At 40.3% G+C, this 27,301-nt stretch overlaps 1 protein-coding gene and 1 long non-coding RNA gene across 3 annotated transcripts in view; one reads left to right on the forward strand and one right to left on the reverse strand.

Annotated features, from left to right (window-relative positions):
• Positions 1 to 4,980: 4,980 nt before the first annotated feature.
• Positions 4,981 to 7,355, reverse strand: LOC110190560 (uncharacterized). Its single transcript, XR_015272046.1, has 3 exons — positions 6,960 to 7,355; positions 6,661 to 6,894; positions 4,981 to 5,397 (listed from the first exon to the last, which is right to left on the reverse strand). It is a non-coding gene; the product is annotated as an uncharacterized LOC110190560 (long non-coding RNA).
• A 6,510-nt stretch (positions 7,356 to 13,865) lies between these two features.
• Positions 13,866 to 27,301, forward strand: part of toe (twin of eyg) — a 46,672-nt gene continuing 33,236 nt past the window's right edge. For both annotated transcript variants that reach the window (XM_020961119.2, XM_020961120.2), the window contains exons 1-3: positions 13,866 to 16,354; positions 20,792 to 21,058; positions 23,840 to 23,980. In XM_020961119.2, the coding sequence (XP_020816778.2) occupies positions 16,132 to 16,354; positions 20,792 to 21,058; positions 23,840 to 23,980 (631 nt within the window). In that variant the 5' untranslated portion in view covers positions 13,866 to 16,131. The remainder of the gene's footprint in view (positions 16,355 to 20,791; positions 21,059 to 23,839; positions 23,981 to 27,301) is intronic.

Genomic DNA, 27,301 nt, shown 5'->3' on the forward strand with positions numbered 1-27,301 from the left:
AACCAAGCGGCAGCAAAAAGGGTTCACAGGGCAGAAAACCCAGAGACCAGACCCCATCATCAATTCATCAAAACAGAAGAAAGGGTTCCCCAGTCCAGTTCGGGCTTCCTTCTCCAGGATCCTAGTGATTAAAACAAAAAGGACGATAAGCAGCGGAAAAAATTAGAGCAATGTGCGGTGAATATGGAATAAATTTCGACACGAAAATGTTCTCGATAATGACGCAACTTTGAGGTTTTTTTGGATGTAGTTTTTTTTCTGTTGGTTTAGTAGCCGGCGGAAGTGCTGCATTGAGCAGACAGGTGAGTTTGAGCCTTTGACGCACGACAAGGCTGGGGAGCAGGCTCTCTAGATGTTCCAGAGGAGAGATCGATCCCAGATACGCATCATGCGCGTGTCCAGCGTGCGCTGTCTATGAAAATTAGCCCACACTTTCCGATGATGCCCGAACTCCGCGGTGGTTTTTTAATCAATCGCGTGTGCGCTTCGATCCCCAGCTCCACAGATCATCCCAAATTCAGGTTCCCGTTCCCATTCCCGCTTTTGGGGTTCTCATCGATGCTCTAATGCCGTCGCATGATGGCTCATCACCTGCCTGTCGGATGAAGCAATCGCATCGCATCGCATCGGATCCACATCGACCTTTCGCAGGTTCGTGCTCCTTCAGCTGCCGCCGCATTTAGCTCACTGAGAGTTGCGTGATTTTAGCATTTGTTTCCTGATCAACTTTAATTACGGCCACATCTCGCAGCATCTGGATATGGATTCGAACCGATCCGAATTGAACTCATTGAATTGGAGCGCCCCTGAGTTGTACATCATAAGTATTCAAATGTGCGTGTGTGTATCGATTTATTACAACAAAAGGCGGATGTATAACAAGATATTATATTATTATTTTGGATACTATATTTAACAATTGGAAACTTTGTTCCTTAAAATTTAGATACCCTTCGTAATCATTATTTTCCAACAATAGTACACTTCCATCACCTGTTCATGTGACTGTTTCCTCTGGAGTTTATATATTTATATTGCTATCATTATCGAAAGGACGTCAACTCAATGAATAGGTTCTGATCGGGAGATCACATGTGTTCCATCGTGTTTGGGTCTGGGAAGGATCTGTCTTTCTGTCCAGGCCAAGCACACACTTAACGATTCATTTTATTGACTCGAGAAACTGTTAATTGGTCACGTCTCGCGTTATTGATAAATGTTTGGCAATTTGTATGGCTGATCGAGGGATTTCTGATTCGGGTTCAGGTTGGGGTTAGGGTAAGGGGTTCCTCCAGGGACTCAGGGGAGTGCATATGAGGCAGTCAGGGTCGCGCGACTTCAATCAGTTAGCGATTTAACGGCGGTTAGCTAACAGCAGGTTAACGCTAACCCCTATGTGCGAGTGTCACGTCGCTCATTATTAAGATTGATTCGGGGTCTAATCACGTGTTAACACAAATGAACACTCATTACCACCAGAAACGTGTGTGTGAGAAAGAGAGTGTCTCACAGTCATAATTTTCAGCTTCGGAAAAATAAGGTGACAAGTGCGACACAGGTACCGAAGCTTCCAGCTTTAGCACTGAGGAAAACTATTCGAAAAAGGGTTGATACGTCTTAGGAACCAAAAAAGCTGTTTAGAAAACTATAACTTACTCTATTTGTTTGCCTTATTTAGTGTAGAATTAACTTAATAACATTAAATGTATTATAATTAAAACCCTTTAGCAAATCTCTTCACTTTTGGTCACTAAATAACACTGTCACCAAATAACTATAAATTTGTCTATTTAAATATGTACAAAAATATAATTTTTAGGATATAATTTCAATAAGAACTATAAGATATTTTCTCTACAATCTCTCTTTTCCTATCTACATTTTTCCCTCAGTGCAAGTCACCCAGCGGTGTGTCTTTCATAGCCTTTTATCGGCTTCGGCGGAAATCCCTTGTTCAACCCACACACAACCAAGCACTGGAACAGTCACAGTGTCACACACTCTATCACACACACAACCATTTCACCGGCAGGCATGTCCTTTATGCGCGCTGATGCCTCAATACAAAACATCGATCCCTTTTCGATGATGATTCCTGATTAAGTGGCTGCGATTTGTCAAAATATTTCACGCTGCCGCAGGAGCACGATGGCGTAAAAAATGATGATGCCTTGAGCACGTGAGACGGGGGGGAAGAGTGGTTGGGACACCGGGATTCGGAGCACTTAGTGTCATCGGGAATCTGTCTCAGTATCTCGACAACGGCCACGTCTCCATGGTGACAGCAAAGACACTGACAATGGCCACTCGGTTACCTGCAACTGTGCGACTCCCAGGCTTTACAGGTGATCCAAGAGATACCTAGGCTGACATTAAAAAATGCCCAAAAATGTGTTATGTTTCAATAAATAGTAAACAGCCAAAGCCCGAGGACCTGCGATTTCCCAAGAGTGACAAAGAGTGACTAATTGGTGCCACGGATATATATATATATATCTATCTATTCCTGCCGCATTGATTCCGCACTATCAATGATTTGTGCCACAATGCCGGCGGCGATATTCGAGATGGCAGCTAATTGATGTGCACCAATAAATCTACATCCCGAATCCGAGTCAGGAAAGTTGGCCAGTGAGAGTGAATCTCGTTCCCAGGGGCCAGAAGGAATAATAAAAATCCAAAAATCCCATATTTTGGCAGTGCGAATGAGGAGAAAAGCCAACTCAATCCAATTACTCGCACCTCCCCGAAGAGTCCGGTTAAGTGGGGCTAAGCCAGTGCCCCGGAACCAATACGGGGCTTGGAGGATGGTGGGAATGGAAGCTCTGGAACCTGGTCCCAGGAATCTGGCATCGAGGAGCGGGGCTATCGAGGATCCGATGCTAAGAGAGGGAGGAGGATCGGTGACACATGCGAGCTATCTGGCTGCCATAAAAGCAGCAACAGCAACCTGGATAAAAGCGGCTTTCACGGGGCACAGAGACAGTGGTTGGGATGAGGAATTAAGTGGATAAAAATATATAATAATTGCTAAGAATCTCACCTTAGAATCTGTCATTTAAGGAACTTTTAACTAACTTGTTAACATTTTCCAGGAATAGCTTATAAAAGAGTTCCATTGAAAGGCTTTATTTATTAAACGTTCTCTGGACGCTTAGCAAATATTTAGGTCAATATAAAAACCTATAAAATAGTAGAAAATAATAAACAAATTAACTGGCAACTTGAACAGCTTGTACATAAATTTTTTTAGATATAATTTTTCTAATTTATAGAGCACATTCCAAATTTTAAGTAGGACAAACTCCATTCCCATCCACTGTTCTCGTGACGACCGGCTTGGGCCTGGGCAGCGGCGACAAAGGCTGACGCTGAAGTGATGACCGGACAACAAACTACATTCAGCAGATAAATACTGAATTTATGACTTAATTTAACTGCGAGCCAACGACAATTTTGATGATACGAGCGGAGGAGCAAAGGAGCAGAGGAGCCGAGGCGCTGAGGAGCCGGGGCGCACTGAGTGGGCAGTGGCAGCCACGGAGCGGACACAGCCCGTACATTAGCCAATCCTGGTCGCACATCGCTTCATTCACAGCCCGAGACACACATAATTCAAGTGGAACAGGGACAGGGGCTGCAATGGGATGGGTTAACGCCGATGGTGATGTCTCTATTGGCCGCAGAATCTGCGAGTCTGCAAAGAGTTTTTCCCTCCCCACCGAAGCCTAAATGCACAGGGAATGTGCGAACAGGATCTGGGGGGAAAAAAGGGTGTGGAAATCGAGGAGAGTCTGCGATGGTTATCACTCAGCTAGCCAGGCCAGGCCAGGGCATCAATTAATTTATGGGTTTGCCCAGCGCACAAATTGAGACTGAATTAGAGCGAACTTTAGGGGGAAGAAATAGGGAGAGATTTCCTCTTGAAACAGGCCTTAAAAACAACATTACCCCTGGATATCACAAGGTATTTACAAATCTCATAAAAATTCATATAAAATCTTTTGTAATTTCTTCACTTTCCAACAGCTGACGCCTCAGTGAAATCTGGCCAAAAAGGAAAGCCATCAGCCAACTGCTCTTCTGGTGGAAGATGCAAGACGGGGCAGGTCTTTAGAGGTTCATGTGAAGGGTCATCGGGTTCAAGACAGGAAGGAAGCGGAGCTCGCACACAAAATGTGTTCTGCACCTCTGACTGGCTTTGCGTGTCTATCATCGGCCAGGTCTTTGTCTAAGATTTTCACCTGCAGGCACCTACAATTGCGACCTCGACTTTTGTGACAGCAATTAACCGTCTCAGTCAGGCGGATTGCCATGTCTGGAGGCGAAGGCGGGTCAGGTCGCCTTTCCTTCTGGCTTCTTTCACTCGGAAAACTCCCGAAAACAAAAAAGTAATAACCGCGGACTCTTCTGTGTACAAACTGTTGCCCTGCGCAGAGCGTTTCGTGACCCAAACAAATTATTAATTATTAATTGGGGAAAATATGCTGTAATTGTAGCGGTCGCTTCTTCTTCGCCTGAGTGGCTTGAAAATTAAATGAAATTAGCCCAGCTCTAATTTCACTTTGCATGTGACGAATTTTCCCAAAAAAGTAATACACACTCTCCCAGCTCAAGAGTTTCCAAAAGGTGCGTGTGATGGGTTTGCAGCCTGGGTGATCCGTGATCTCTGATCCATGATCCGACAGCTGGAAATGCTGCTCATCCCTCCTTGCAGGCGATAATTGGAACACTAAATGCAATAACCAAAAAATGTTTGCCATAATTAGCCCGAGGATTGGCTAATGGAGAGATGATCCCCGAGAGAGTTCGCAGATTGGGAAGTGCATTTAACACTTTCGAGCAGTTAACAGGCCCAGTTCTGACGCCTTCCATTTGGCCAACAACAAGAGCGAGCCAGCGAACCTGGCTCAAAGCGGAGTCTGCGGCTCGCTCGATAATTTTGATTTATGTGGGTAAATCATGAAGGGAACGCAAAGATTTACGATGGATCAGCGGCAGATTTATTACTTTTTGATAGCGGGCGAAAAGGATTCGCCAGCGAGCTCAAAACCGAACAGAAATCGAGAGGAGTCGCATCCGAAGCGAGATGGTATCGCCTGCAGCCGCTTAATGCGTGCCGCCGTGTATTTAAGTTATTCTAATTTGCCTGCCTGCTCCTCTGCCTCAGCAGATGCCTTTCCTGGCCACGATCTTGGCCCTCATTCCCATTCCCATGCAGCAGGAAAGGTGTCAGCAGCGGCGGCGGCGGCAACCCGAAAGTGTCCCATTGTCGACGCTTCCAAAATAAAGGATAAGGTGCCGCTTGTAGCTGCTGCAGTCCAGGTAACAGGTAACAATAACTGGTCAGTTTCCAGCCTCCAGATAAGCATCTCAAGGGGTTGCCAGTGCCACAACCTGTACAATATCACCAAATTATTCAAATTAAATGGGAAGTGAACTGGGTAATATTAATAAAATAACTATTATATTAGGTTGGACTATCCTTTCAGGCTTAAAATGCAGTGCCGCCCTTTACTATCTTTCTCTAATTAATATAGAACTATCATTATATAGTAAAAGTGCGTATTAAAGAAAAAATAATATGGAGTGTAACACCATTATATACTTTACAAATTTATATACTTTACATTGTTAAATAAACAAAAAATATAAATTTGTTGATCTACAATAGTTAAATAAATCGTATAGAATCAACTAATAACAATCAGCAAATTCAATAAACAAAACCATTTATCACATTAGTATGGAGGGTAAATTTGAGTAAATCAAAGTTTTTGCAAATATCATATCTAAGCCAAAAATGCATTAATTTCAATTCGGAAATCTGTTCTATGCTAATTTTTAATTAAATAACAAATCTGAATACTCAGTTTTCAAATTTCAATTTTTTGTCAAATTTTGACAATTTTTCAATTTTCGAAAAAATTTTAAAAACGTATTTTTCTATCATACTTTTCTAGATTGACTCAGTTTTGGATTCGGATCAAGAATATATATGATTTAGAGGATCGGAAATGATTGGTTCAGTGCGTTTTAGGCATCTGACTGAAATTATAATACCCTGCAAAGGTATAAAAAAATTGAATATTATAATGCTTATATCAAATGTTGATTCCATTAATTCTTCTTTAGTATAATCTGTAATGTTTATAATTAATTTATTCTAAACCACAGGTAGTGAATAGTACTTATTGTAGAATTTTATCTATATCTAAAAACTACGCATATTTGCAAGTCAAATGCCTTCTTTAAAACTTGTTCAAGTTAGCCGAATTTAAAGTAAGCCCCCTGTCTTGCATTGTGCAATTAAATATCTCTTAAAACATTCAATTCAATTAAAATTAAATATATTTTAAATGTTGGATTTATAACTAATCAAAATGATATATAAAAACTTAGGCTTAAATCAATAACCACACATAGGTTCAGCGAGAAAATTAGGCTTAAACAATCAATATTAAAAGTGATTCTATTATAAAGTGAAAAACATATTAATAATTTAAAACTGAAACCATAAGTTAACCTAAAAAGTAACTCAATTGTAATAGGCAAATGTAAAAGCATAACTTTTCCTGGGAAGATCTCACCGCAGTATTTCCAACTAAAGTGAGGCAAACAGTAAGTCATTTTGTATCTTTAAGAAACCATAGCACTCACCGTCAAAGTATTGTGGCAATTTGTGTCTGCGATTTAAACAGAGTTTCGAAATAGCCAAGTTGAATTTTTTGCATTTGCATTTGCATTTGCAAAAGGGAACTGCAACTGAGCAGCTACTGCAATTAGTGGCAAACAACATCTTGTTGGCGGCTTCGATTTTCCAACGTTTTCCCTTCGGTCGTTTTCTTTTTCGGCCGCAAAAAGATGGCAGCCCAGATGGATGGGAGCTGCGAACTGCAATCGCGATTATTCCTAGCTGGGCTTCGAGTGCAATTATAACGGAGCAGCGTGGTAATTACCTGTGAATGGCATTTGCATAATAACAGCCCTGCCACCGGCACAATGGGTGATATCAATGCAGGCCACTGGAGGTGGTAGTGGGGGTACTCCCACATCCAGGTGAAGAGGTGAACTCCACTCTGCTCTTGCTGTGGACGCGGGTGGTTGCCTGAGCTGCTCCGGCAACTGCAGCGGTCGCCTTTCTGCAGCCAATGCCCCGCCATTCGAACAAAAACAATCGCAATTACGAGGCTATCCAAGCAGTGGCAGTGGAACTTCAAGGGGGAGAGGGCTCACCAGGTAGCTCTGTACACTGAGATTTTAACAGACGTTTCTTTACAATAACATACATTATTCCATGGAATAATCTTCCGTTTAAATGACCCATTTGAAAGCCTTTTATAATAAGTAAAAGTGTAATGAAAGAACTAGCTTTACATTTGTTTTCAGGAAAAGTTGTAGTAGCATAGTAGCATTAAAATGTCAATTTAAACGGCTCTTTTAAACAAATAAAGCAAGGTTTTTAGATATTTCATGCTTAATTAACAATCAGGTAAGATTCCTGCTGTAAAAAAGTATGGTCGATATATAGTTACTCTTCTGTAAAGTACAATCTTTAATATATTTAACTATTCATATCCTTTTTCCATGCTCCGCTTTCCCTATTTGATTTAAACTTATCCATAAGAGACCTTTAGCTCTTCAACTTGTATTGTATCTATCTCCTATTTATTAGGTTTCTTAGGTTCTGCTACATTTTTCTCTCACTGTACTGGGAGGTCGAGGCCATCAGCTAACTTGGCAGGCAGGCAATCCCTTGGCAGTCGCCGCTGCCCACCGAGCTAACACGCTTGATGGCATCACCTTTACTACCGGTAGGGCAGCGGTAGGGTGTTGGTTTTGGCTTGGTTTCGGTGTTGGGAGTTGGGTACCAGGTAGCCTCCCTCCCAGCAGGAGGAGGAGGCGGAGGAGGTGGAGCACGAGTTCGAGTTGGAATCGGAGTTGGTGTTGGTGCCACGCTCTGACGGCTGTTCCGCCATTTTGTTGCGCTTTCCGTGGGTTCCGTGGCGATGTGGCTGTTTTCCACTGCACTTTGGTTGCAATGTTTACTGCACTGAGATAAAATAATGGGGAATATTATAATTAAGAAGCAAAATTAAAGATTTTGTATAAATATTTTGAAGAAGATTCCTTAAAAATTTAAGGGTTAGTTCGATATATAGCTGGATTAATGTGACTTCCGGGTGTAGACACTTAGAAAGTATGAATTATTTATCTTTGACAGTTTCGGTAGTTCCTAAAAAGCATTCTTTTGAAACTGGTTAAGATCTGGACTAAATTTACAGGAATTAAGAACCATTTGAATGTGGTTTAATCGAGAGAAGTACCAGGTAATATACCAAACCATCAATTGCAATAAATGCTTTATGTTTCTGTGTACCTTGCTTAATTTAAAATATTAAAATTTCCAATTGTAAGTCTTAACTGAATTAGCATGTTTTAAGATTAATGATTTAAGAAACAAAGGTTTCAAGAGATTTAAGCTAGAAATTGGGGCGATAACACTAGTTCAAGTCCATTTAATTCCTTATTTTGTATACTTACTCTAAGTAATGTTTACACTCCTATATTGAAACTATATAAAGGTGTTTAAATAGAGTTTTATTCATTGTTTGATACTCTAATTTTTTCCTGTGTGCAAATGTCGTTTCCCTGCGGCGCCTCCGCCTCCGCCTCTATAGCCTCTACCTCCTCCCCCATTGCCACCCCCGACCGACTGGTAACAATGTTAATCGCTCCTATGGTTTGCTCAAGATTCGGGTGACTAAAGACGTTTCTACGTCCATTTATATGCAAATTGCGGTAGTTATCGCCATTTTGTTTTCCATGTTTTTCATTTTCATTTTTGCAGCAGTTGCCTGCCTGCCTGGTTTTTCCTATTGCGCTTTTTGTGCAACTTCTAATTGCAGCTGCAGTGGAGCTGGCAGCTCGCAAACTCGCAGCTTGGAACGTGGAGAAACTGGCGTGGAAACGGGAGCTACTGGATCCGCATTTAATTAACCCTATAACGGTCGGTTGGCCAAGAGCGCCGGCTCCCGGTACCATTCGATATAGTTTGAATTTGAATTCGTGAATTATACGATGCGGTCACTAAGCACAGCCCCCATTTCCCAGTTTTCCCTCTATTCAAAGTGATTTTCCTTTGGATTTCAATTGAAGTTTGCTATGGATTTTCTCCCTTGGAGCAGCAGCGAGATTGAAATTCGTCTTGGACATGTTTTTGAATCCCGAACGAACTGGTGGAGCGGTTGTGAGGAGGAGCGGCTTTTGTTATCGAATGCAAAACTATTTAGCCATTGCATGTTGTTAATAATTTTAAAATCAGATTTCCGCAAGTTTGACGCAGACACGAAGGTAGTCGAGAGTCGGTAGCCTTAGCTGGAGGAGCTATATGTACATATGTATATGCCTTTTCCCCTTTGATTTCCTTAGCTTAGCTCTTTTTGTTGCTCCATGACGTGTCCGTGTCTTGATTGCGGTTTCTGCCCTTAAAAGCGGCGACTGCCGAGAGCAGCGCCAACTGCTACTTAAGGCGGGGCATTTCAGGAGCGGATCGGAGGAACAGGAGCGGGAGCTTCTGACAATTGTTGCGCAATTACACAGAAGACCTATGGGCACGCAACTTTTGGACGGTTTTGCGGTCCGCACTGCGGACTTTGTCTCAACTGAAAACTCAAACTTGGAGAGTCAAATCGAAGTCGAATCCCGGCAGACGCTTAAACTCACATCACGCCTCAGCAAACTGCAGCAGCAACACAAGTTGCAACCCGATGTGGCTAATGCTGCCAATGTTCTTGACGTTGCACTGCAGGAAAGTCAATAAACTATTATGTTTTTATTTAAATATAAATCTGTAACAACAATAGGGACTTTGAAAGTATTCTTATCATAGTTATAATCAAGTAGTGTGAAGGAACCTTATAAATATATATATTTTAGAAGTAATATATCGTAATATAGCCATTAAAAAGTATTCGTTCAATGTGCTTAATTTTAGTATTTTCTCTGTGTGTCCTATTGGCAATGTTGCTGATGTTGCTGCTGCTGATGTTGCTGCTGCTGCTGCTTGCTCCCGTTGATGCCTACTGCAGTGGCTGCTGCTGCTACTGCTGTCCTCGGGTTCGTCCTCAATCACGCCATCGCCATGCACATGAACTACATTCTGTCCGTCTTTGTCTCGGATCCGCTTAGCCGCTCCTGGCCCCGCACAACTCCTCCGGGGGACCCGATGCCCCCTGTTTGGATGTTTCTGTTTGCTGCAAAATCAATGTTGACGCAAATACGTGTATGTAGAATCATTTTGCCGACAGTTCAGACTTATTTCTTTCGCTACCGAATTTAATTGGATTTTCTCCCTGACTTAAGGGCTTTAACTGCTGTGGTATGTGGAAATCATTTCTGGCCCCAGTCGCCCAGACACGCAATGCGATCATGTCTCTGCCGCCCCCCCTTCTGCCCTTCATCCGCCACCTCGATCCCGATCCCGATCCCCAGTAAAAACTCACTTAATTTAGCAACTGCGAAAAGTTAATCATTACATTCCGGCGGCTGGCATCCAAGTGGGTCGCTCCAGCTTCAGCTCCAGATCCAAGTCCAACTCCGAGTGGTGCGTGCTCGCCGTGATATTGATGCACATGAGTCAGTCGCTCGCCAGGCTTCGGTATCTAAATCTGAGTGACAGACCCAACAAATGGATTAAGACTGATGGATTATGTATGGGACTGTGTATATAGCTAAAATATGGGTTTATAATAATTGAATCCGTGGCAGTTTTTTCCTTTCATATTTACATGGATTTGTGTCGACCTTGTAATTAATTCAATTTTAGCAAAAATTTACCCAGAAGCTATGAACAACTAGTAAGGTTTTACAACAAGTTATAAGGTTATATAAATGAATTTTCTGTAGAAGAGTGTATGGAACTAGACCCTTTAACTATCTCCTAAAAGCCATTCCAGATTGCAAAATGAATGGTGATTCCGAAAAATCTATTTCACGCTTACATCAACCTCGAGAAGTATCAGGAAGTCTTTGCAATTTCCTCTAAATAAAACAGAGTACACAGATTTCTTTACCTTGGCATTACTCAGCCAAATTTGATGAACATTTTTGCATTTCAAATGGGAAAAAGCAACTGAGGCTAGACAAAAAGCGACACTTTAATCATTCTGGGCAAGCTCTAAACATTTCCGACCAACAAAAACACAAAACTTGAGCATATTTCCGCTGGTCTTGGTCTTCAAAACTAAGGCTATGCACTAAGAAAATTAGTTGTATAAGTGGAAAATAAAAAAATGTATTCTTTAAATAATGATAAGAAGTAAACCTATAAAAGTTCAAAAGATTATATTCGAATTGCACAAATAAAATATATATATACAATATAAAGGGTTAATTACTAATAAAGTTTTAAGAGAAGTTCTTGTACTCATGCAGTATGCAATAAAACTTTAAGATCTAATCGGATATCGGTCATAACTAGCTTAAAATATTCACATTCTTTGCATCAATACTTTTCGTGATTTTTATATGACAATTTTTTGTATAAATCAAAGTTCCTAAACATCATTACTAAGCCAAAAATGCATTAATTTCAATTTGGAAAGCTGTTCTATGATAATTTTTAATTAAATAACAAATCTGCATATTCAGTTTTCAAATTTAAAAAATTCAATTTTTTGTCAATTTTTGACAATTTTAATGATGTAACCCCTTATAAAATTTTCAATTTTCGGAAAAATTTTACAAATTTATTTTTTGACCGGACATGGCTAGAACGATTGGGCTCTTGATGCTGATCAAGAATATATATGGTTTATAGGGTCGGAAATGATTCCTTCACAGTTTAACGAGCTTCTGACTAAAATTAGTGTACTCAAATTAATATGTTATTAAATTATATTTCATGGAGTTTTTAACATTACCCAATTGTTCATATTAATATTAAGTTTTTCTTAACTTTTCCCTTAGTGTAAAGTCCAGCTCTGGGCGAAAGGTGCCCTGTCGTCGGCGACTGTCTCTCTTTCTCTGTTAGAGGAAGCTACGGCTTTGTGCATGAAAGTTATTTTCTATTTGTTTGTTAACATTGCGAAATTCCGAGTCTCCTGCCTGAGCTGGAGCGGGAGAACTCCACCCCTTGGCTGTTTTTTTTTTTCTTTTCACGGTTCACCAAGTCGGTGGCCGTTCCCTGTCTCCTCCTGCTCCCACCCAAATGATGAATAAAAGAGAAGTAGAGGCCCCCGCCTTGGTGGAAATCAGCATATGCATATGCCTACATGTGGGTAAACACCACCGCGTCGCTAACCACGTCCACAAAAACTCCGCCCGGCGCTGAGCACTTCTTGTCTACATTGTTTCGAATATTTTCAGCCGGACAGCGGACAGCGGACAACGGACAACAAACAGCGGCGAGCAAACAAAAACAGGAAGCGTGGCTACCACAAATATGCACGGAACAGCCAAGGGGCTTGGCCATAAGTTTGGGTTTGGATGTAGATACTAGATCGCTATCTTGGCTGGAAACTTGGCCACTTTGCTACCGAAATAATGGCGGCCGGCAGGCGTTAGCCAAGGCGGCCATAATTAATGCGCCCATCCCCGAAATAAAAGCCACACGAAACGCAATTAGAAGCACACACAGTCCAACTTCGATAGCTAAAAAAATAAGAATTAATAAAACATATGTCATGTAAAATAATGGGATTATTGAAATATTATGACAAGAGTTGTTACCAAAGAATTCATAAATGCATCTAAAATAAAAAGAAATAAAATAAGACACAGAATTTGGCATTGTTTTATGTCGTATCACTAAATTATAGTGCTTAAGATCATCTCAGGATCGTAATTTTTAGTTTGATAGATTTATTAACAACAATCTAAACAAATTTCTTTAATTTACTCACTTAAAAATTGCTGTTAAAAAGAGAGAATAGATTGATAGATAGATAGATAGATAGATAGATAGATAGATAGATAGATTGATAGATAGATAGATAGATATATAGATAGATATATAGATAGATATATGAATAGATAGATAGATAGATAGATAGATATATAGATAGATATATGAATAGATAGATAGATAGATAGATAGATAGATAGATAGATAGATAGATAGATAGATGCATAGATGCATTGTGACTATTTCTTGTACAATCTATTTCTCTAAATTTATTCATCAATTGATTTCGAAGCAGTATACATAATGAATGAATGAAATTAAAACAAGTATCTATTTAACAAGTTATAAATTATTTTATCACCTTTTAGAATAAACAAAATCCATATTATTTCCTTAGTAACGACAACTAACGACTGTTTTTTAGTTAAAGAAGTGGCACTGTAGCACCGGACACTAATTTGTGGCAGCGATGGAGGGTTAATTTGCGCCCCTTCGGGCGGTTCGTTAGATACAGTGATAAATGTTTAATTAGCCGCGTTATTAATCTAATCAATCATGCTGGCTGAAATCAATCAGGCGGGGGGTTTAGCGGGGGGCTGTTCCTCTTCCATGGGAGATATCTTCAAGCAAAGTCCCCTCTCACTCCATCACCGTTTTTTTTTTTGTTGGCTTTCTTTGAGCCGCCAAGCTCACTGTTCATTGGTCACTGTCCGAGCACGGCATTTACCTGTGTGAAAGCGAGATGGCTGAACCTACCTGGCAGAGTGCACAGACCCGCCTCTCACTCGCTCTAGCTCGGCTTGAGTTTGACTCAATGCGCGGCTCTTTCACTCACTCCGATTATGTAAGGTGAGCTGAACTCAAGGCGCATGTCACTCTCTTCCCCCTTTCTCTCAGTCTATCTCTCTCACTAAAACAGTTAAATATTTTTTAGTGGAAGCAACTTTTGCTTAGTCTTTTATCAACATAAATAAATTAATGTGTGTCTGCGTCGGGTTTTGTTAAAAGTTCTAAGCACTTTTATTGTTGTTTTCATTTCTGCGGTGGCATTTTGAATGACAGAAGTTTGCCATTTAATCACCGCACGAATCATTGTTATTTTGCGCTAGCAAATTATAGGCCATTAAAATTGATTATTTTTCATTATCAGTGGGGGAGGCAGTCGCCTCTGTCGCGCCCCCAAAGCACCTAGGGGGAGGTTTCAAAAGAGGACGACCCTGTGGAGAGTTGCGCTCGAACTGAACTTCCGTCACTTGCACACACACACACACACACACACACACGCAGCCACAGACACACACCGAGGGGTACAGTTACTTGGCGGCCATTACACGGCTCCTGATTTCTGTAATTTCAGCCAACCAGCAACGGCCATCGCACCAAAAGGGGGGGAGGAGAAGAGCGGGCGCAAAATAAATCAATTAGGCGATCCATCTTCATGGCTTGCCGCTCCTGTCACTCTGCACTGCAGTTGCATTGCAATTCTGCTGCATCTCGCTCTCTCCTTGCGCAGGCGTCCATCTCTGTCTGCAGTTAGTCCGTTCTCACTCGCTCCCAACCGAGTGCCCGAGTGGCGCTAATCGGTTACGTCGCTCTCTTCTCCACTTTCCACTCTCCAAGTGGAGAAGTGGAGTCGCCTCCAACGCGGACTCATTGGTTTCTCGTCCGGCCAAGTCACCAATGTCCGCCAAATGTCTCGTGTAATGCGTTTTTTCCACGTCCCTGTCCTGGAAAGGGGAGCTAGTGGTTTCCTTGGGGATGGGGGGTCAAGAAGGGGATGATATGGAGTAAAAACTGGATCACGGAGAAAAAATATAGAGTTTGATAAGGTAATTACTAATTTGTGAAAACTACATTCTTTTGGTTTAATAGTAAAATAAATAAATAAATCAATCATACGTACAATTGTTATTTTCTATAAACTATCCCCCTTAATCTCTATATTAATTAATAATGTTTACTGTTATTAATGCATTTATTTTATATATGACTTCATTATCTTTTCTCTTAGGTAAAACTTTAAGTTAAGTTATATCCTTTTTATACATTCTTCCTTTTTTTAAATAAAAAATTGGATATGCAGATTTGTTAACCTAATAAAAACTAACATGAGAACGCTTTCCGAATTAAAATTAATAATTTTTTGGCTTAGTTATGAGTTCTTTAAACTTTGTTTTGTCGAAAAAATTGGCATATAAAAATCTCAATAAATATTTATTCACAGAATTTGAATATTATTATCTCAGTAATGATCGATTTCAGATTCGATCCTAGAATTAATTTCCCATATATTTTCTACCCTTTAAGTGGCACTTGTTTCCTTTTATAATATTTATTTCAACTAAAAATTCAATCTTCTACCGAATTTAAATCACATCTTGTATTTCCCAGTGTTGCTTTTCTGTGATCCATGATTGACAGCCATTTCTTGGTGTCTCGGCATTCCCATAAAAGAAAACACCTTTCCCAGTCGCACCGGGCCAGTTGTATTACCAAACAAAATCGCTCGTCAATAATAAAGGCCGAAAGCCGAAAGCAACTGGTAGCCAAAGCTAGAGCTCTGGCCTGAAAGTTTGATAAACAATGCACTGAAATCGAAGGCCCGAGCAATTAATTATTGAACTTTTACAACTTTGCCTCGGTTATGGGATTGGGCTTGGGCTTTTCCTGGGCTTGGGTTTCTGGCCGCATTTTCGCTCAATTGTGCGACGACGCTCAAAGAGAGATCCCCCGAATGCTCAGTGGCTGGCTCGACCACAACCACAGGCAAACCAGAATGCAGTGAGGGCACAAGCGGGCACAAGCGGCAACGGCAACCCGATCCCGAGCTGTATCTGTATAGCTATTGCCAAGTGGCTCTCGGCTGCGGGCCAAGACCAGGGTCCAGTTCCAGTTCAGTCTCAGTCAGCGAGTCGGCGGGCGTTGAGTTGGATTGAGTGTGAGTGCGAGTGCGATTGTGCGGTGCGCGTCGAGTCAGCGAGCGTTGAGCAGCAGCAGCAGCAGCAGCAGCAGCAGTAGCAGCAACATCCAACACTGGCAACACCACCAACAGCAACAGCAACACAAGCCACGGTTCCGGTCCGCGTTCCCCTCGGCAGTGGTAGTAACCCGAAACAAAAAAAAAACAAAACAAAAACCGTCGGAAAAACAGAGCTCCCTAAAATGCCGCCTCTCAATAGCAGCTCTTGAAGTAAAGTTTAATCAAAACCAACCGCTTACCTGGCATGGCCACCACCACATCACCCGGCCCCACCAGGACAACCACTAAGATATCCCTGCCGGTCTCAGGACAAGGATCAGGATCAGGCAGCAGTGAATCCCCGGCTGGAATAATGCCCATGGCCGTTTTGCCAGTGCCGTCGCATCTGCAGCTGCTGGGCAGCTCTGCCGGAGGCGTTGGCCAGCCGTCGGCAATGACGCCCATGTCGCCCACGGCAGCGTCTACAGGTGAGTGATCTTAAAAAATGCACATTCTTAACTCAATAATCGAAGGGTAGAAGAGATAATAAGGATAGGAGAACATTGTTTTTCCTAAGATTAAATGATTTTTATTTGTATTTAATGATATTTTTTACATTCAAAGTTTGTTTTAACTTCGACAAAGTAGGTTTTACTATTCAAAAGCAAAGTTATTAAAACAAATCCCCATTTGAAAGTTTAATAATTATCTTGGTCTTATTTCCATAATGTGTAACTTTAAATAAATAAGCATGAATTCCTTATTCTCTCTCTCCTTATTCATGGAAAGTAACCAGAAACATACGTTTTCAGAAGTTGATTTTAATATTAGGAGAAAGAAGTGTTAAGAAAAGTATTTCGGACACTTCTTAATTATAAATATTTTATTCATTGATATTATTTTATTGAAAAATTATTACTCTCCCAAATTGACTATAATTGAAATCAAATTATATTATTTAATTAATGTTTGTTAAAGTTTAAAATATCAAATTTTTCTTAAACAATTACATAGTTACTTACATTGGTACACAAGAACAGTTATATATTCTTTTTAAATTAGTTAATTATTTATTCTTATTTAAAATGTTCTTTGAACTGTGCAAAGATGGAAATATTTAATGTATTATAATATGAACATCAGGTTCAAAAGGATATAATATAAAGTCTTTGGTGGCTTACTTTGCGGTTACTGAAAAAGCTTCTAAAGTAGCAGATTCAGTTAAATTCCTTTTGAAAGATGTCCAATATATCTCAAATTATTCTCGCCCTTGTCACTGAACTTCCTGCACATATTTCTGTTAATAATGCTTTCCAAACCAGCGATATATCTGCGTTATCCACCGATGTTGCTCGTGTTGTGCTGCTGTTGTGCTGCACGCTCCATGAGAGCCGCAACTTTTCGGGGCGAATTCCATGAACTGACAGGGATATCGGAATCGGGGGCCCGAAACAGTTTAAGACAAAAGCCAGCCACAAGAAACTGGTGGCACTAGTCAAATGCCTGCTGGAAAAGTGCAATGATTTGGAAATTTCACAACAGCAACGCAGCAGCAGCAGCAGCAGCAGCAACACTGCAGCAGCAGCAACACACAACAGACTACACACAACTGTGGCAACTGTTTTGGTCTTTCGCACATCAGTGGCAATTTGTTTTGCACAAGTATGGGTTGTCAAATAAAATTAGTTCACGTCGCCGGCCATCGAATGTATCTGAAAGATACACACTGAGCCCAGTCCCGGATGGATGGGGAGGGAGGCGACCAAAGCTTTGACTTGTCTCTAGAAGGTGTTGGAAGTTGCACAATAAATAAATAATTATAAAAAGAGCCCAGGCAGGGAAGAGGAGAAAATAAAAGAGAGCTGGGAGATGGGGGATGGGGAGGACACACCGACCGGAGACGGGAAAGGGCTACATGGCATACTCGTTGTACATTGAAGTTTAAGCATAGGGCAGAAACCATACTGAGGGGTCTCGGGTTTCGTGGTGCGTGTATTCGCATTATTCTTAGAAAGCCAAGCGTATAAAAGGTGTGCACAATGATTTTGAAGACTGCCCCGGTTCTTCGCTTCGAAATGCACATGGCAAGACCCAGAGAACTCCTTACGTTACTTCTTGCCTTGCCTTACGTTGTACTTTTACATATATGCAGATGTGTGTCATCCAAGTTGGAATCGTGGGTTATCATATCACGAGTGCCCAGTGTATTCTTTTTCCAAGAACCTGTCAAAAAAGGAAATTTGCGAATTAAGTGTGTCACCAGGTTAGAGGTTGTAAAATATTTGTATTTCATGCATGTCCTAGTTATCAGTAATCTTAGTAACTTTAAAATTAAAAGGAATTCTATTCATATACCAAATTTTAAGTTGATGGAACTTTTAATGCATTCGCAGGAGCGTTTTTATAGTCATTTCCTTTGGCCGACAAAAGTAGGCTACAATTATTTTTTATGACCACGCACCTAATAAATGAATTATATCTGCTTATTGATTTAAGTAATTTCTGTTATTCACACCTGGTAAAGTCCCATAAATAATTAATGAGCTTGTAAAAGGTTGCTTTAAAAAGAGGATGCTATTTCTTCAAAAGGTGACTACACTAAAAAACCAATTTGTAAGTTGTAAGCTGTAAGATTTAGAAAAAGCGGAGAAGTAGTTAAAATTTGAAGAGTATCCTTGAAATCTTATAACTTTAAAAGTTCCTGAAATAATCCCGACATGGCTAGATCGACTCGGCTGTGGATGCTGATCAAGAATATATATGATTTATAGGGTTGATTCCTTCACTGCGAAAAATACCTTGCAAAGGTATAAATACAGCAAATTAAGATATCTCCTAAAGACCCTTTATAATGCTTAAAATCTAAAGCTAAAGTTTAACAACGTGAAAACCTGAAAGGATGTTCTTTAAAATAACTACGAATGTCATTAAAAATTACCATCACAAAATACAATGTATTCCAAAGGTATTTATACTCCGATGGCTATAGCCACGATTTAATAATAAATTATAAGCCACAAGCGTAGCATAAAAATCCAATAGAGCTGGGCATAAAATTAGAGTGACTTAAGTGTATGTAAAAATCCCCCCCTGGAACACCATCTCATCTGAAGAAGCAGAATTCTTGGAGCTTAGGAAAATGTGCGAAGATCGCAGTAATGCGCACTGGGCAGTAAAAACCAGAAGCTTTGGAGGACGAGTAATGCGCTGCGCGCGACAAACAAGATCAGCGAGCACTAACTGGTGGGGCTGGGACAGGCTGGAGCTGAGGCTGGAGCTGAGGATGCGTTGAGGAGCCACATGAGGAGTCGAGCCACTTTAATTTATATGCGGTGCAAGTGGGACTGCGGGGCAGGGAGACCTGGTTGAGGCAAAAAGTTACCGGTAGCAATAAATCAAACTATCAATTGAATTCCGAGGCGATCATCACTTGTGGCGAGCTGCGATCCCGAGAGTTGCGTTCGAGCTTCAGACCGATCGGGTCCAAGTCGGTATCGCTTCTTCTTATAAGTCTCACGGTGACGTGCGAGTGAATGCAGTAAGAAAAAATCTAGGTTCCTTGGGAAATGATTAATACAAAATATTGGGACACAAAAAAAATCTTTAAAATTTCTTTATTAAAATCAAGTTGCTCACAAGTTAGTGCTTCAAATTAAAAGCAGTTAATACTGTCTAGAAATCTTTTCTCTCCCTGTACGAGGACATGAAGGAGTAGCAAAGGGTTCGGAGTTCTGGGCCATGGTTCCTGCGATTTTAAGCCGCTTTCGCAATTGACCAAGGCGCATCGAGGGGCAGTCGGAGCTGTCGCATTGCGTAGTAAATTATCGGTGGATCCCGCTCCGACTTTAGCATAGAATCTGGACCGCGGCGAGTGGAACTGTGACGGGGACAATCCGGAGGCACTGAGCAGCAGCCGTGCTTGTTGACATCCAAGTTGGTTGCTGGCCTCCGTTGCGGCGGCATAAATCAAGCATGGCCATAACCGCTGCAACAATTGGTGCAACAAGCGAGTGCAGCAAATTGCTTCACTACAGCCCAGAGTGGACTAGTCCCGGTCCCATCTGCATGGGGTTTAATTAGCCCAAACCAATCCGCATCCCGATCTCGAGGAGCATTCTCGGGATCCGCTGGCATCCCGTCCTCGCCACACACGGAGCCCGATCGCACCAAAAAAGAGGTGTTAAAATGTGTGCAGTTCTCGCAATCAGATAAAATGTCAAAATGAACATAAAAGCTTCTACATCCGAGGAATGGCCAATTGCTGCCGCAACACTGACAAGGCGATCTGCTGTCCCCATCCAAGTCCAAGTCCACGTCCAAGTCCAAGTCCAGATCGCGAGGTCTTCAACAAATTGCCAGCGGGAATTTTATAAATTCCGACTGGAATCAGCAGTCAGTGTCACCGGGCGGCAGTAATGGACCACACCGCGTCCATTATGCCCATAAACGTTGACACTTCCGCCATGGGACGGGAAGGGAGGAGGAATCATCCTCTGACTGCGACTTTGACTTTGACATCGTCGATCAAAAACACACCGAAATTTGTCCAGATATCTCTCATTGTCTCCTCTGGAGGAGGTCCTCTCCTGGCTGATTGCAGTACAAATTTCTTGGTGTTTCTGTGTCACGCGCGGAATGCCGGCAACAGCTTCGTTTAAATTCCGATTGACATTTAATGATTTTGAGTTTAAGCACTCGACAAAATAAGGGTGTTATCTAAGTTCAAAATATATTTTAAATTGATTGATTTTGAAGCTAGTAAAGTAAAGAAAGATATTATTTATATAGATAGGTAATTAGTTAGGCATGAAAGTATAAACGGATCTTAAGGTCTTAATATAGCATCCCAAGAACATTATATTATATTCGTTTAAGCAACCAATTTTCCCCTCTGTACTAATCATTGTTCACCCTTTTCCTTTCAGTTCTCTCCCAGCCACACAGCCTGAGCCCATCCACGCCCATCTTGGCCACGGGAACACCTCCAGCTCCAGCGCTGGGTGGCATCTTCTGTGGAGGCACTGGACCCGGACCAGCGGGACCGGGAGCAGCAGCTGCAGCTGCGGCGGCAACCAACCTGAACGCTTTGGCCTCTCAGCATCGCCTGCTGGAACTGTCCCGCTTTGGACTAAGAGGATATGACCTGGCCCAGCATATGCTGTCCCAACAAGGAGCCGTGTCCAAGCTGCTAGGTGAGTTGGTTCGGGTAGCCAGAAGGGCGGAGAGGAATACGTGGTCTAGACCACCGGCCTGACCAATGCAATCAGCGGCATAACGCGGAACCACAAAACACGCGCCCCAAATGCAATCGCCAAGTGTCCCCAAGCGTTCCAATCGATTTGCACGGCTCCGTCTGGTGGGGTCACGTAAACACGACAAATCGATTGGCGATTGGCAATCGCCATCGCCCCCACCTGCACCTGGACACCTCCTGGTTACCCTGTCTGCGGTCCAAGAGGAAACCTCCAGCCCTCGCACACCTGTTGCCATGACAATCGAGCATGTCATTTGCGATTTTGCCGCCTTTTGCGCACTCGATTTTCGCTAATTTGAATTGCAAGCTTAGATATTGAACAGGAAATAAATTATATGAGGGGGTTTTGAGTTAACTTAAATATTTTTTGGAACTTATAATAATTCTAGGTTATTAAATGTATAATCCTTTTAAGACTTTATTCAGCACCAAGAAAACCTGAAATGTATTGATTGATTCTAGGGATATTAAATCGATATTTTTATAGGCAATTTTTTTGGGTAAGTCAAAGGTTTTGCAAATATCATAGCTAGGCCAAAAATTCATTAATTTCGCTTTGGAAACCTTTTCTGTGCTAGTTTTTATAAGGTTAACAAATCTGCATACTCAGTTTTCAAATTTAAATAATTAAATTTTTTGTCAAATTTTGGCAATTTTAATGATGTAACCCCTTATAAAATGTTCAATTTTCGAAAAAATTTCAAAAATTTATTTTTCGACCAGACATAGCTAGAACGACTGGGCTGTTGATGCTGATCAAGAATATATATGGTTTATAGGGTCGGAAATGATTCCTTCGTTAAGTTTCAAACTTCTGACTTAAATTATATCCAGCAAAAAGGTATAAAAACAGACCATTTTAGTGAAAAATCAAAGTTTTTCGGACATCATAATTAAGTCGAAATTGCCTTAATTTTAATTCGGAAAGCTTTTCTGAGATAGTTTTTATTGCACTAACAAATCTGCATCCTGCGTTTGTTGATGCTATCCTCAGTTTTTGACTAACATTATAAAAACCTGCAAAAAGGTATAAAAACAGACAATTTTTTCCGAAAATCAAAGTTTTAAAAACCCATAACTAAGCCAAAAAATCATTAATTTTAATTCGGAAAGCTGTTCTATGCCAATTTTGATGTAAATAACAAATCTTCATACCCAGTTTTCAAATTTACAAAATTCGATTTTTTGTCAATTTTTGACAATTTTAATGATGTAACCCCTTATAAAATGATCAATTTTCGATCAACTCACCTGTTGATGCTGTTCAAGAATATATATGATTTATAGGGTCGGAAATGAATTCTCCACTGATTGGGAAGCTTTGGAAAGAAATTATAATACCCTGCAAGGATATAAATCTTAGGGCTTCAATAAGTCGAAGTTCCGTTTGATCTACCGGCTCAAATGATATTTTAAATAAAGTCCTATAATATATAGTATATTATATTATCTACAACGTATTTTCTATAACACTATAAATTATTTTATTTATAGTAAACCGATGTGAGTTTATCACAAGTACGTCCGACTAGTTTACGCCAAATAAATCTGCCCATTCACAAATATTCATTAGCGTAACTTCGAATCGCACCATCCGATCTGTGTGGATGCAATTCATTCCCATTCTAGTCAATTTAAATTGTGTAAATAATTTCCGTTTTGCACAGAAAAAAAACACAACAAATGGTTGCGTAGATGTGTGTTTATTCATTAATTTAAGCCAAGCGAATGCACAGCAAAAAAATCAAAAAATCAAAAAAGAGCTTACACCTGAGGTGATGAAATTCCGTTTAGTCCAAAGATAATGGGCTTGCCATTCGAATTTAAATTAAATTGCATAGCCGCGTGAACCAGCTAATCCCCTAATTTTATGAGATATCTCTTTGGGATTTTCTCGGCGTGTAATTCCGCGACAGCGCTCAATTTACAAGATAAACGCGCGCGCCTGTCAACTGCTTCCGACGAATTATCATTCGAGTCGACTCTGGGACTCTGACTCTGACTCTGTCCCAGTCACAGCCGCCGATGTTGTCAAATATTCAAATTAGCGCTACGCTGAATGGATGCCGGGCTGCTGGCTTAATTGTCTAGTTAGTTAGTGGCTTGGAGCAGGCAGTCAACAGGTAGCAGGTAGCATCTAAAGTGGCACACACAATGCACTGTGCGTCTATATAGCTGTAGCCGGCGGGCTTTTGACCTGGTCGAAACGCCCACACGGCCCGGCAAGTTGGTTGCTTTGAACAATGTGAAAATTATGCGAGTTTGAGGTATCACAATGCCTTACCTAGGGGTGCCCCACCTAACCCCCATCCCCGCCCCATCCTCATAGAGGAGAAAAGCCAAATTGATTGCACAACTGGGATGTGGGGTCCACGGACGACACGGCACTCCCTTGGGCGGACAGATTTTTTCGGCTATTCTATCTAATTAACAGATATTTCTTTTTAATATGAGAGGTTTAACCTTAGTCGAAAACAAACGTGATTAATGCCAATATTTTAATGACTTGCTGAGATTTTTAAGTTGCGTTTTACACCGAGAAAAGAAGTTTGAAATGGGATAGCATTTAAGGTGTTTTATAAATTACATTTTCTTAAGGAAACTAACGAAATTGATTTATATTTTCATAAGCTTTTATTGATTAACTCGATATATATTAGTACCATTTTAAAATCTTAAATCTTGTAATCCAATTAATCCACATTTTCATTTCTTGCAGGCACCTTGCGACCACCGGGCCTAATTGGCGGCTCCAAGCCCAAGGTGGCCACTCCAACTGTGGTCTCCAAGATCGAGCAGTACAAGCGCGAGAATCCAACGATCTTTGCGTGGGAAATCCGCGAGCGACTGATCACCGAAGGTAAGCGAACGAAGAAACCAAACAATGAGTTCCCCGGCAACAGATGCCGATCGATGATGGGCCAGGACATCGATTATGCCTGGGAGTAGGTAGGGACTGGTGAGCAGGGAATAGGGGTCGGAGCCAGGAGAGACAATGCGAGTTCCTCCTGAGCTAATTAACTGACAGGGAACCCCCGAAAGCGAAATTGCCCAACAAATGACAACGGTTGCAGACAAGAGTCTGGACTCTCTTGAAGCTCCAACCTGCTTACGCAGGGGGTGCTCCTCCGCCAGCTTCCTGCGATTGACAGTGGAAGAGGAGCAGCATCAGTAATCGGGCATCGAGACTGGACCAGGGATTGATGTGTTTATGGTGCTCGTAATGCGAGGGCTCCTCCTCATTTAATGTTGTAAGAATCGGGCAGGATATATTGTTCCAGCGCGGCGGAAGATTTAGATTTATCGATTGGCTAATTTATGAACATCCGCTGCCAGCGAGTCCGATTGATATGTAAATGTGCTCACATTTGTGTCACTCATTTCGGGATCTCCGTTCGAGATAATCGCGGAGCGGACAGAAATGGGAGGCAGCAAGTAGTCCGGCCGTCAGTCAGCCAGTCAGCGCGTCAGTCCAGCGACTGGCCAGTTGACGGTTTCTGGCTGCCGTGGGCAGTGGTCTCGGGAAACATTGGCCACTGGCCGGTGGACACAGCAGAGTGGATACTGGAGAGCGGCGTCAGTTCGCATCGCTCGGTGCAATGAATCGTTCCGATAGCCATCTCCATCTTCCGCATGAGACGCACGAACACACACACGGCCTGATCCCAATCGCTCCTCTCATTACAGTCAATCTCCAGCTCATTTTGGCGGGGTCACAGCCAGGTCATGATGGGTAACATCCGGTGATGGAGAGCAGGGAATTAATCACAGGCAGATCGGTTTAGTGATCGGTACAAAATAAAGTTGAACTTGGTTAATACTTGAGTAAACAAAAAAAGGAAACTAACTAAGGCAAGTGGAAGTTTGTGTATATCTGTATCTGTGTCTCTGCAGATTGCAATTAAATTCTAGGATCGAACCGGACATCGACCATAACTGAGCTAAAATATATACGCGTTTTTTTAATCATTATTTTTTTTACTATTTTTCTATGGAAAAATGTTCGACAACTCAAGGTTTAAAAAACTCATAACTAAGCAAAAATTGCATTTGAAATTTGGAAAGCGTTTCTAAGTTAGTTTTTACATGGATAACAAATCTGCAAATTGATTTTTAAAATTTTTAAAATTTTTAAAATTTTAACGATGTAACTCCTTAACTTTTTTGGGCATTTTGGAAAAAAATCAGAAATGTATTTTTTAAACGGACATGGCTAGATCAATTCAGCTGTTGATGCTGATCCAGAGCATATATGGTTTATAGGGTTGGAAATAATTCCTTCACAACGTTAAACACTTCGGACTTAAACTATACCCAGCAAAAAGGTATAAAAACAGACAATTTTTTTCAAAAATCGATGTTTTTCAGACATCATAATTAGGCCGAAATTACATTCATTTAATTTCGGAGAGCTTTTTTGGGTAAGGTAGTATTGCACTAACAACTTTCATACTGCGTTCTTTAATGCTATTGTCAGTTTTTTGACTAAAATTAAAAAATCTTCAAAAAGGTATAAAAACAGACCATTTCTTCCAAAAATCATAGTTTTAAAAACTCATAACTAAGCCAAAAAATCATTAATTTTAATTCGGAAAGCTGTTGTATGCCAATTTTGATGTAAATAACAATTCTGCATACCCAGTTTTCAAATTTACAAAATTCGATTTTTTGTCAATTTTTGACAATTTTAATGATGTAACCCCTTATAAAATTTTCAATTTTCGGAAAAAGGTAAAAAATTTATTTTTTGACCAGACATGGCTGAAACGATTGGGCTCTTGATGCTGATCAAGAATATATGTGGTTTATAGGGTCGGAAATGATTCCTTCACAAAGTTAAACGCTTCGGACTTAAACTATGCCCAGCAAAAAAGGTATAAAAACAGGAATTTTTTTGAAAAAATCAACGTTTTTCGGACATCATAATTAGGCCGAAATTGCATTAATTTTAATTCGGAAGGCTTTTTTGTGTTAGTTATTATTGCATTAACAAATCTCCATACTGCGTTTGTTGATGCTGTTGTCAGTTTTTGACTAAAATTATAAAAATCTTCAAAAAGGTATAAAAACAGACAATTTTTTCCAAATATCATAGTTTTAAAAACTCATAACTAAGCCAAAAAATCATTAATTTTAAGTCAGAAAGCTGTTCTATGCCAATTTTGATGTAAATAACAAATCTGCATACCCAGTTTTCAAATTTACAAAATTCGATTTTTTGTCAATTTTTGACAATTTTAATGATTTATAAAATTTTCAATTTTCGGAAATAGGTAAAAAATTTATTTTTTGACCAGACATGGCTGAAACGATTGGGCTCTTGATGCTGATCAAAAATATATATGGTTTATAGGGTCGGAAATGATTCCTTCACAAAGTTAAACGCTTCGGAATTAAACTATGCCCAGCAAAAAAGGTATAAAAACAGGAAATTTGTTGAAAAAATCAACGTTTTTCGGACATCATAATTAGGCCGAAATTGCATTAATTTTAATTCGGAAGGCCTTTTTGTGTTAGTTATAATTGCATTAACAAATCTCCATACTGCGTTTGTCGATTCTGTTGTCAGTTTTTGACTAAAATTATAAAAATCTGCAAAAAGGTATAAAAACAGACTATTTTTTCCAAAAATCATAGTTTTAAAAACTCATAACTAAGCCAAAAAATCATTAATTTTAATTCGGAAAGCTGTTGTATGCCAATTTTGATGTAAATAACAAATCTGCATACCCAGTTTTCAAATTTACAAAATTCGATTTTTTGTCAATTTTTGACAATTTTAATGATGTAACCCCTTATAAAATTTTCAATTTTCGGAAAAAGGTAAAAAATTTATTTTTTGGCCAGACATGGCAGGAATTTTTTTGAAAAAATCAACGTTTTTCGGACATCATAATTAGGCCGAAATTGCATTAATTTTAATTCGGAAGGCTTTTTTGTGTTAGTTATTATTGCATTAACAAATCTCCATACTGCGTTTGTTGATGCTGTTGTCAGTTTTTGACTAAAATTATAAAAATCTTCAAAAAGGTATAAAAACAGACAATTTTTTCCAAATATCATAGTTTTAAAAACTCATAACTAAGCCAAAAAATCATTAATTTTAAGTCAGAAAGCTGTTCTATGCCAATTTTGATGTAAATAACAAATCTGCATACCCAGTTTTCAAATTTACAAAATT

This window comes from Drosophila serrata, unplaced genomic scaffold, assembly GCF_035046125.1.
Source record: "Drosophila serrata isolate PLE 108 unplaced genomic scaffold, ASM3504612v1 contig_272, whole genome shotgun sequence".
NCBI classification, from domain to species: Eukaryota; Metazoa; Arthropoda; class Insecta; order Diptera; family Drosophilidae; genus Drosophila; species Drosophila serrata.